We start from the raw sequence: 11,587 nt of genomic DNA, 5'->3' as shown, positions 1-11,587 counted from the left end.
GTGAAGTGTGGGTGACAGCACTCAGTCCCCCCAAACCCCTTCAGCTCCCTGACCCTGCTGCAGGTGGCTGATCATGGGTATGAGATATGCCCATCAGTGTGCTGGGAGGCGGGGGTCAGTGCGGGCTGCTGCTGGGACTGGGGCTGGGCCCAGAGTTAGGAGCGGCAGGTGTTTGGTCAGAGCTGGACTCTGTTTCTGTGGCACCCAGCCCTCTCTGGGGACCATGTCCCTGGGAGTGATGCTAACAGGAGCCCACCCTTTGCTCTTCTCCCTCTCAGACGGCCCAGGGGTCAAGGAGCACAGACTCGGGACTTGGGGGCATATGTTTATTTAGCAAACAAGGAGGGGTTCCATCAGAAGGGCAGCCTGGGGAGCAGCTGGTGGGCTGTGCAGTGAGAAGGGTCTCCCGGCTCTCTCCTGGTGTCCAAGTTGGTGGAGGCAGCTGGCAGTGTCCTGGGCAGAGGTTGGCCTGAGGGTGATGGGGTGGGGACAGAAGGCACCTAGAAAGAGAGTCAGGGGAATAAAGAGGGCAGCAGTGCTGGGCAAGGGGAGCAAAGGCAGGCCTGGGACCCTCTCCCGCTGCACTCTGGCTCCCATCAGCCCCTTCCTCCTGGGCCGTACTCACCACATGCTCGTTCATTTATCATCAATGCACTCGTCTGCGGAGGATAGAGTGGTTAGCAAGGGCAGGGGTGCCTGGGGGGGATCCCTGACCTCCAGGGCCCCTATACTTCCCCGGGATGCCCTGGGCCCCTGCTTGGCCCAGCCACAGAAGATCTGGGGGTTCCCTTCAAGGATGATTCAGCAGAGGCGTGGATGATGGGGGCAGGGAATGGGGAGAGAAGTCAGAGGACAAACAGACCTAGGTGACTGCAGCCTTGGGGAGGCGCCTGTCCAGGCCAGAACCCCTGAGCACCTCCCAAGTCAGTGGTGAGCAAGCCCCAGGGTCAAGGGGGAACCAGCCCAGGACAAGCAGACCTGGGCAGAGGGAAAGGTGGCCGGGCAAGGAGATGGGAAATTTGGACCTGGGTTCTCTGCCAGGGAGGAACCCTTGGGACCCACCCTGCTGGGTACCCCCACAGACCCTTGGGTGTGGCAGGGTCTTCATGAACCCAAAGTGGCTCCCAGGGTCTCCAGTGATGGCAGCAGGGGCCTGAGTCTCCCGCTTCCCCTTTTCCTTGTGAGGCAACATTAGACCCAGACAGTCCCCCATGTCCCCTTCTCCTCTCCGTAGCTGACAATTACCAATGGGGACAGGGAAGATGATGTGGTCATCGGTGAGGCCCAGGGATTTGGCAAAGCGGGCGAAATAATCCTTCATATCGGCGCTCAGCTCCTTGGTCCTCCCTACGGTCAAATGGCCAGTGAGTGGCAGGCAAATGCTCCATAAATAGTCTTGAACTTGTGAATGAGGCCTCAGAGCCCTTCCTCATGGGAGGGGTAGGCACAGACCTGCGGGAAGATCCCTCTAACACCCCCCAGGGGCTCAGAGTAAGGGGGACCTTGGGGCCTGGGTGGGATGGGCGTCTTCATCCCCAGCATGAACGGGACCGCGGTCCCAAGGGCAGCGGGAGAGGACCCACCGTAGAGGCTGATCTTGAAGAACTCGTAGTTGTCGTGAACTTTCTTGAAGAACATCATGGCGAACTGGTTGTAGTTGGTCATCATGACGCGTACGGTGTAGTTCTGCACCCCGACATGACCTGCAGTGTGGCCGTGAGGGGATCAGCCCACCCTGGTCTGGTGCCGGAAACGGTTTTTCCTCCCCAGCCCCCGCAGGACGGCGTCTGTGTCCTGTGGAGACCCGCCCCGCTTAGGACTCACTCTCGATGTCGCCCAAAGTGAACTGGCCGGGCTGGTCATTTGGGACGAAAGTTCTGATCCAGTGGTCACAGGTATCGTTCCTGTGGAAACAAGATGGGTGGTGGATAAGAGGGTGACAGTCCGGGGGCGCCCGCGGGGCTCAGTCAGTGAAGCATCTGACTCTTGATTTTTGGCTCAGGTCCTGATCTCAGGATCCTGGGATGGAGCCCCCAGTCCCGCTCTGGGCTCGGCACAGGCTGCTTGAGATCCTCTCTCCTTCTGTTCCCGCCCCTGCTTGCGCATGTGTGCACACATGCTCTCTCTCTCTCTAATAAGTAAAATATTTTTTTAAAAAGGTGACAGCCCACCTGGCCTCAGGAGGACCACGGCCTACCCTGCTCCAGTGGGTCTGGCTCTTCCCCACTGAACGCATCCCTCCTATCTTACAGCTTCCTGCCGTAGAGTCTCCTGGGGGATTCACACTCCAAAGGCTACAGTCTGTTGATGCCAAGGATGCCCTTAGCTCTTGGGCTGACCCTGCCCTCTCACAGGCATCCCATCTGGTACCCTGGCACCCCAGAGCTCATCTCCCCAAACCTGCCCTTCTTCTGTTCCCTTCACCGCAAGTGCTCCGGCCTCATCCCCCAAGTTCCAGAGCCAGAAGCCCACAGGAGCTGGGTAATTCTTGGCTCCCTTCTGTAGGTCCTCATCTGCCCCCATCCTGGTCATCTCCGACCTGGGACTGACCAGCCTCTATCATTCCTCTCGTTGCTGCAGCCAGACCTGCTTATCACCGGATCCGTTTGTACTGGTGTCTGAGGACCCTGCCCTGCGGCCACCGCCTCTCTCCGGGCTGCTCATCAGCCCCAGCTCAGGGCAGCCCTGTGATGATCTCCTGAAGGAGCTGGAACTTCCTTGAGGCCCAGCCTAGAGACCACCTGTCTGGAAGCCCTTGATGTAGTCCTGGGTGGGATTCCAGGCTGGATCGAGTGACCCTCCTCCCACGCGAGGATGCCCCTGCTCTCTCCGCTCCCGTTTCCCTAGGGCTGTCTGTACGATCCATCCCCAGTACTGTCCGTGTGTCTGCACTGAAGTGACCGATAAATACTGATCTAGAGAATGAAGGAGCGGATGAATGCGGGGGGATCTGGTACCCAACGGTAGGATGAATGTCCACCTTCCACCTTCAGTCATCACTCGGCTTTGACATCAGTCTCCCTCTCAGACCCCCGGGGCGTCCCTGCCGCACTCCCCACCCCCCACCCAGGAGGTGGTGGCCCTCACCGGATCATGGTGGAGGTGACATTGTAGCTGTGGTCGTCGTTCAGCTCGTACGTGGTGGTGTACATCTTGAACCGGGCTCTTCTTGTTGCATTAATCGAGTTCCCTGCTATGCCCACGACGTACCATTTTCCCTGGAACTACGGCGGGGAGGGGTGGCAGGTGATATGTGGAGCCCAGGAACCACCCCTGTCCCCCCCCCGCCCCCCGCTGCTCTGTCCCTGTAGGTACCTCTAGGCAGCCTGACTGGGAGTCGGGAACTGGGCAGCGGGGACCCTGACTGGCCACACAGGCCTGTGCTGATGCAGCCACAGAAGTTGGGGGCCCCCAGCCAGGAAGGAGCCCTGAGTCTGGTAGGGACAGGGTGACCCTTGGCAAGTGGCCCGCTAAAGTCCCTGTTCCTGTTCATGCAGAGGACCTGAAGATGTCCCCACCTTGCAAGGACTGTGGGGATTACTGAAGGGATCGTGGACCTGGCAAGTTCTGCTCAAGTGACTCTCTTGTCAGCGAAGTTGGGGTGGGGACGGGGGTGTGGGGTGTGCCTTCCATCAGGGGCCCCGAGGGTGGGCTGAGCTGAAGCCTGAACCCATCCGGCCCTGACGCGCCCCCTAAGACTCTGCCTCTCCTCACTCTGTTCACGCTCTGCCCCAGGCACCTCCCTGCAGCGCCCCTCCGGGCCCCTTACCTGGTCCTCCTGGAAGTCGCGTTGCAGGGGGATCGAGATCAGATGTGGGACTGGGATCGGACTTATGAGGGAGTCCTGGGCCGGAGCCTGCAGGGCCCCCAGCAGGACGAGGCCCAGACACAGGATACCTCGGGCCATGACTTCAGGGCTTAGGAAACTGGCGTGCCGGACAGCAGCGAAGGAGGAGAAGCTAGTGAGAAGGCTGCCCCGGAGACCCTATTTATGGTCCCCTGACCATCGGCTCACGCCAGGGTGGAGTGAATTTATCCTTTGCCAAATCCAGGAAGGGTGAGGCAGTTGCCAGCAACTCAGGCTGAATATTGGGCAAGCTCTCCGTCCCTTTCCCCCAGGTCAGGATTATGCAAGGTGAGGGGCAGGACAGCCAGTGAGGGGGGAGGGGCATTCCCCAGAGCTCCACATCTCCCCCAGGGACAAGGAATCCTTTGTGTGTGGTCCACCATCTCCTATCTGGACAAGCTGTCATCCCTGACCTCTAGGAGCCTCTGCTCAGCTCAAGTCCAGGGTGGGGTAAGTGCGGAGAGGCCCTTTCTGGCACCTGATGAAGACAGACAGTACCTCGGGCCAACAGACTGTGGTACTGATGAGGGAAAACAGAAGGCAAGCTGACACCCCACAACCCACCCCCCATATATGTGACATTCCTCAGGCACTCCTGGATCCCCCAAAGCTAAGGAAAGGAAGAACAGTTAACTTAAAATAGAGATCGCAATCCTGCAAGAAGTGAATCTCTCTCAGTTTACAAATGTCTTAGCAATTTGCAAGAACAAAGCATTTCTATCAACCTAGCTTCCAGAAGGAAATGTAGATACAATGAAATGTCCTTATAACTGTGGCGCCCGGGTGGCTCAGTTGGTTAAGCTCAAGTCATGATCTTGGAGACCGGGATGAAGCCTGGCAGGGTGGGGCTCCCTGCTCACCGAGGAGCCTGCTTCTCCCTCTCCCTCTGTTGCTCCTCCTGCTTGTGCTCTCTCTCTCTCTCTCAAATAAATAAAATTCTTTTAAAAATATTTTATTTATTTATTTGACAGAAAGAGAGATCACAAGTAGGCAGAGAGAGGCAGAGAGAGGAAGGGAAGCAGGCTCCCTGCCCAGCAGAGAGCCCGAAGTGGGGTTTGATCCCAGGACCCTGGGATCATGACCTGAACTGAAGGCAGAGGCTTTAACCCACTGAGCCACCCAGGTGCCCCAATAAGTAAAATCTTAAAAAAAAAAAATATCCTTACAGGCTGCAGCCCATTGACAGATGCTTGAAGCGGGCAGAGCATATGCTCCTCCAGGAGGCTCCCAACTACCCTCGTATTAATGTCTTGCTAGAAGGAGAAACAACCTTAACTTGACAAAGGCAAAGGCAGGATCTTTTTTTTTTTTTTTTTGAAAGATTTTATTTATTTATTTTTTGAAAGAGACAGAGATCACAAGTAGGCAGAGAGGCAGGCAGAGAGAGAAGGAAGCAGGCTCCCTGCTGAGCAGAGAGCCAGATGCTCCATCCCAGGACCCTGGGATCATGACCTGAGCTGAAGGCAGAGGTTTTAACCCACTGAGTCACCCAGGCACCCTGACAAAGGCAGTATCTTGTGAGTCTTCTTTAACTAGGAAAATCCATTTAAAATATCCCTCCGCTTTATCCCGGCACAACTCCCAAGAATATAATTAGTCACCGCTCACAACCCTGGGATGGCAGCTTTTTCTGCCCAAGGCTTCTGTCCCTGTGCTTTAATAAAACATCATTTTGCACCAAAGATGTCTCAAAAATTCTTTCAAAAATTTATTTATTTATTTGAGAGAGAGAGAGAGAAAGCACCAGCCAGGAGAAGGGCAGAGAAAGAGACTCCCTGCTGAGCAGGGAGCCCAGTGTGGGCTTTGATTCCAGGATTCTGGGATCATGACCTGAGCCTAAGGCAGACGCTTAACTGACTGAACCACCCAGGTGCCCTCAAGAATTCTTTCTTGATTGTTGGTCCCCACTGAACCTCACTTATATTCCCAAACCCCATCACTACTTCCTGGTTCCCCTCCAGGGAAGGGGAGGCAGCTGAAAATGGACCTTCCTAGCAGGGAAGGACAGAATATGTGCCCTGCCTGTGCTCATGGATCCAGATCCTGGTCCTCCCAAGGGCCCCACACCAGGGCCTGGCCCGGGGTGAGATACCTTTTCTCCAATGAAAGCCCACTAGGCAGTGTTCTCATGGTGAGTCTGCTGCTCCCCAAGTGGCAGAGGTGGCCCCAGACCTCAGCTGATCCCTAAGGTACTTGGCCCCTCCTGTAGGCCCAAGGGACAGAGACCCTCGAGCTGGGCCTGGCTGCTGCAAATGAGACAGCTTGACCAAGCAGGGCTCTGGGGCAGCAGTGCCAGCTCCATCCCGGTGGACATTGTCCCCGGTGAGGACAATGAAGGACATGGCTCTGCACTGGGTGAAGCAGGCTGGGGGGCTGGGGCCTAAAGCAGGGCTCTCTGCCCTGCTGCTCTGGACACCAGGTACTTTAGGTCACAGTGCGTGCAAGGACTCGGTCTCATCCTTGAGAGAGCATCGATACCATCTGCCAGCTCTGGCCATAGCCTTGGGCTGCGGAGCCCCAGGGGCCTAGGCGTGGGCCCCAGGACTGTTTCTGCCATGGATGATCCCAGCTTTGCCCTGGAGGGAAGTACGTTCCTCATGGGAGCCTGGTTGTCCACAGGAGGCAGTGCAGGGTCCTAGCCCCTGGGTGGTGTCTCCTAGAAGTCACCAGAAGAGCCGCCTGGCCTGAGGCAGAACTGAGGGCTCACTGGCCTCGGATGACTTCCGGGGTCTCCTTGGCTCTTCTAGCTGCTACCGGGGAACCTGCTCCCCTAGTCTGGACTTTGGGTGGTGGATCCTGAGGGAAGGGACTCAAGGGGTCCTGAGATGGAGGGTCAGGGCAGCCTCTACTGCCCTGATGCCAAAAAGGCCCCCCAGAGAACCCCTCGCCCACTCAGGCCTCTCAGGATGATGAAAGAACAGAAAGTGAGGATGAGCAAAGCTTTGGGGAAATGATGTTGCTACCAAAGCCCACGTGTTCTCTGAAGTCACCAAGGGCCACCTCTCACCTCTGTCATCCCCACTCACAGCCCTAGGAGCTCTACCCCTGCTCCTCCCTTTTAGAAGGTTATTTTTGAGTTTGCCGTGACTACTGGATCAGAGGGAGACCGACAGGCAGTGCCTACCACTGGACAGAATATTCTAGACTTGAGAAGTCATGAGGTAGCATGGCCAACGGTCCTTTAGTACGAATTCACACCCCCTGCTCATGAGGGTATGAGGTGGGGAGGGGTTAGGACCAGGTCTGGAGCCTGAGAGAACCAGGGCCAGTTGCAAGAAGGGAGAAGGCCCGGCTCAGGGGCCCCTCGTTGAATCCTGACGCCGTGAGGAGGTGCCCACCCTTGCCCACCCCACCCCTGCCAGTTTTTCCCTCCCTAAAGACAGCTGCGTCGCAGATGCTGTGAGGTGTTGAAAGGAAAACTGGGGGAGGCCGCGGGAAGGCTGGAGACGAGGACCAAACCAGACCCTGACTTTTGCCACCTTTAAAGGCTGAATAGCAGAACAAAAGGCTTAGGTTGATAAAGTCCAGTAGCACTGAGAAAGGGTCTGTGCTATGGGTTGCGCGCTCACCTCCGTGACTTCCCACCCGTTTGCTAGTCAGCTAGAGACGATTGGGTCGGGGTCAGAAATTCTTGGCTGGTCCTTGCTGTCCTTTGCCCGGGCTATAGGCTATAGCACTGTAAGACTGAGCTGTGCTTACACAAACTATGTCTTGAGTGGCCCTGAAGTCAGTACATCTGGCGCTAGAGGGTCTGCTATTGGTGCTTAGGAAATAGATAATGGGAAAGCTTGAAGGATTTTCTCTACATATTGCAAACTCTTTAGTAATCAGCTAAAAATAGATACTTTCCGGGGCTCCTGGGTGGCTCAGTGGGTTAAAGCCTCTGCCTTCGGCTCAGGTCATGATCCCAGGGTCCTGGGATCGAGCCCCGCATCGGGCTCTCTGCTCAGCAGGGAGCCTGCTTCCTCTCTCTCTGCCTGCCTCTCTACCTACTTGTGATCTCTGTCTGCCAAATAAATAAATAAAATCTATAAAAAAAAAATAAAAATAAAAATAGATACTTTCCTATGATTGCTTCTGTTAGCTCTATAATACCTCACAGCCTTGAATAAAATCGGCTCTACTGGACATGCTCCTTGGTGCTCCTCCTGCCCCTGTCTCTTTGTCTCTTCATTTCTTTTCACCATCCTCTTACCCTCATGGTCCTGGTCGATTTGTTGCGCCAGCCGCGACAGAAAACCACAGGCCCAAGATGGATTCACTAATGCTAAGGGCCTTACCTCAGCAAAGCCAAGACCGAAGGCCTAACCCAACCGTAGTCCTGACCCCCCTGCACCGCACCTCCCCCCATGTAACCTTTGACCAGTCCACATGGAATTTCCACCACGAAATTTTTTTTTTTTAATTATTTATTTGACAGAGAAAACCACAGAGAGAGAGGGAACACAAGCAGGGGGAGTGGGAGAGGGAGAAGCAGGCTTCCTGCTGAGCAGAGAGCTGATGTGGGGCTCGATCTTAGGACACTAGGATCATGACCTGAGCCAAAGGCAGATGCTTAACGACTGAGCCACCGGAAGCCCAGCGCCAGGGAATTTACTGAGAGATCCCTCCCATTTCCCTTACGTGGGTGACCTTGACTAAAACGATGGATTCCTTGATAACAGTTTCCTTTCTTCTGTTCCTTCTCTACCTTTAAAAACCTTTCCTTCTCTGGAGCTCAACAAAGCTCCATTCTTTTTGCTAGCTGGGGAGCTGCCTGATTCATGAGTTGTCAATGAATCCAGTTTGATGTTTTAAATTACTCAGCCCAATCTGTATTGTTTAACAGAGGCTGGGCATGCACATGGGGCGCCGTCTCTACCTGAGGCCAACTCGGAGCTTCTAAGCAAACCCAGTCTTCTCAGGGTGTTGGCTCCAGGCGTGTCTGGGCCTTATCTGTTTGTTGTTATCTCTGTGTGCGCTTGGCCTCAGCTGATGACGGGTGATGGCCACCTCTTCTGCCCTTCCTAGCCCAGCTACCTCTCCCCTCTGGTAAAGAGGATGAGGCGCCTGGGTGGCTCAGTCGTTAAGCATCTGCCTTTGGCTCAGGTCATGATTCCAGGGTCGTGGGGTTGTGGGATCGAGCCCCATATTGGGCTCCCTGCCCTGTGGGAAGCCTGCTTTTCCCTCTCCCACTCCCCCTGCTTGTGTTCCCTCTCTCATTGTCTGTCTCCTTGTGTCAAATGGAAGTCCAGAGCAGGACTTGGAAGGCCCCAGCCCGGGCTTCTCCCAGGAGGGACTTGGCCCCAAGGCTTCTGTGTGATGTGTTATGGACTCAAATGAGTGAGCTTTGTGGCCTTCAGGGTCCCGTCTACCATGGAGCCCTTGGAGTTGGCCAGAGTCCAAACAGCACGTCCACACCATGATCCCTCTGAGTGCTGGGGGAATGCCTCCAGAAGACCAATCACGGCCACAGGAACTCTTGGTGTCCAGAGATGAGCGTTCCTTGGCCACTGTGGTCCAATCACCCTGGAGGAGGAAGGCCTGCTCCTCCAGAGCCCTGGCTTGAGTTTCTAGTTTCCAGAAGCAGCTTTCCAATCTCCAGGCCCCATCTGTTGTGCTAGGGCTTATGAGGGGGCCTCAAGGATCTGCTGGTTCCTGCCCTTCCATCTGGTTGGGACCCTCTAAAAGGCAGCCCTCCCTATCCCTCCCACAAGCACCTACTAGGTTCCTCCTTCTGGAAATGTCCTTTGGGCCCACTGGGCAGGGGGCAGCAGGCCTTGCCATATGAGATCTGGGCCCAGGGCTTCCTCCTCAGTCTGGACCTCAGGTACCTGGCCCTAGCTGGGTGCCTCCTAGCTGGGTGCCTCCTAGCTGGGTGCCTCCTAGCTGGGTGCATGCCTTCTAGCTGGGTGCCCCTGCCTCTCACCCTGGAGCCTGGGCTCCCGTGCAGGCTAGAAGGTCCGTGATGACCTCAGTGGGGACTGGAGGCCATTGCTCTGGGCAGGGTCTGCCGTGGGCACCAGGCATCTAGTGGGTAGATACTGGGCTCTGGTGGGGCTGGGCAGGAGACACCTCTTCCCGGCAGGGTCCTGGCACTAGCCAAGACCTGGATCCTCCCAGCTGTGCACCCTTCCTGCCTGGGCTGCAGCTCCGAGCACCCCAGGAAAGAGTATCTCCACCTTGACCACTCCTGGTTAAGCACCCCCATGCTCCCTGCCCACTAGGCCCTTGGCTAGACATGAGGGACACCATCCAAGATGGCTTGTGTGGGACTAGTCTGGCTCTCCCAAAAGACGGATTCTCCTTGGGATGCCTGGGTGACTCAGTGGGTTAAGCCTCTGCCATCAGCTTAGGTCATGATCTCAGGGTCCTGGGATCAAGCCCCGCACTGGGCTCTCTGCTCGGAGAGGAGCCTGCTTCCCCCCCTCTCTCTGCCTGCTTGTGATCTCTCTTTCTCTCTGTTAAGTAAATTAAAAATCTTAAAAAAAAAAAAAAGATTCTCCTTTGCACCCTGAGAACACAGGATCCACCAGGAGAGTGCCCAGCCCAGGGGGCAGGGGAATGGGTTCTGGAAAGGTGAAGAGAGTACAGATGTCTGAGAGGTACTCAGGCTCCTTTGAGGTCCTCCTGGAAGTGTAGGGCTCCAGCCCTTCTGCCCCTCCCCATTCATGCCAGCTTGAGGAAGGTTGGGGTCACAGTGGCTCTTCCTCTCACCCTGTGCTTATTTCACATGAGGTATGTTCTGTGACTGAGCCTTTCCCTGGGGAAGGGGGTCATGAGACAGGCTATGACAGGCAAAGGACGAGGTCAGGCCCCCAAGGGAGAGCGTGTCCAGCTTCATGAGAAGGAGCCAACTTGGACCAATGGAGAGTGGGGAGGGGGGCCAGGAGCCTGGTGAGGGGGTGGAGGAAGTGCCGAGAGCGTGCACCAAGCCCTCTACAGAGACCAGAGGACACAGGGCACAGGTCTGGGTACCTCTCTCTGTGCCCAGAGTCCTTTAGGTCTTGGGTGGACACCGGCCTCTCCCCCCAGGTCAGTGCAGCTGCAGGTGTCCCTCCCTAATTGCTCAGCCAGGTCTGCCAGGACTGGACTGTCCCATGGCTCCTTGTTCTCTCCCTTGCTCTTGGGTCCCTGAGTCCTGGACTGAAGCTCGTGTCATACCCACCCACCCTCACTCCTATGTTGGAAGCTAATTCTCAGGGCAGTAGTATTTGCAGGAGGGGGTATCTTTTGGAGGTGATTAGATAATAAGAGTGCAGCCCTCATGAATGGAATTAGTGCCTTTATAAGAGACCCTGGAGACCCCTCTCACCCGTCCCCCCACCTTGTGAGGACAGCGAGACGACAGACACCTATGAACCAGGAATCGGGCGCTCGCCAGAGACTGAATCTGCCAGCGCCTTGACCTTGGACTTCCCAGCCTCCAGAACTGTGAGAAATAAATTAAAACAACTTCTTCTATTTGAGTACAGTCGATACGCCATGTTCCATGAGTTTCAGGTGTACAACACAGTGACTCAGCTTCTGGTTATGCTTTGCCCCAAGTGTAGCTTCCTTCTGTCTCATGCTGTATCATGGACAAAATTCCCTATAATGCATGAGAAACAAATTTCTGTTGTTTATAAGCCATTTAGTCTGTGGTATTCTGTTACGGGCTGAGATAGCTACCTTCCCAGACTGCTGGATCTCACCATCTTGGGCTGCCTCCTCCATACCTCCCTGGAGACTTCTGTCTTGGCCCACCTCGTCCTCCACATC

At 55.8% G+C, this 11,587-nt stretch overlaps 1 protein-coding gene across 1 annotated transcript; it reads right to left on the bottom strand.

The window, feature by feature from the left end:
• Positions 1 to 318: 318 nt before the first annotated feature.
• Positions 319 to 4,074, bottom strand: LCN2 (lipocalin 2). The gene is made up of 7 exons (XM_004757231.3): positions 3,770 to 4,074; positions 3,088 to 3,224; positions 1,825 to 1,904; positions 1,584 to 1,703; positions 1,246 to 1,347; positions 626 to 659; positions 319 to 500 (listed from the first exon to the last, which is right to left on the bottom strand). Exons 1-6 carry the CDS (start codon positions 3,905 to 3,907, stop codon positions 637 to 639), a joined length of 600 nt encoding a protein of 199 aa, XP_004757288.1. The 5' UTR covers positions 3,908 to 4,074; the 3' UTR covers positions 319 to 500; positions 626 to 636.
• Between the last annotated feature and the right edge of the window lie 7,513 nt (positions 4,075 to 11,587).

Source organism: Mustela putorius, unplaced genomic scaffold (assembly GCF_011764305.1).
Source record: "Mustela putorius furo isolate JIRA1106 unplaced genomic scaffold, ASM1176430v1.1 tig00000596_pilon_pilon_pilon, whole genome shotgun sequence".
Taxonomy (NCBI): domain Eukaryota; kingdom Metazoa; phylum Chordata; class Mammalia; order Carnivora; family Mustelidae; genus Mustela; species Mustela putorius.
The sequence above is the reverse complement of the archived record's forward strand: the minus strand, read 5'-3'. Positions and strand labels throughout refer to the sequence as shown.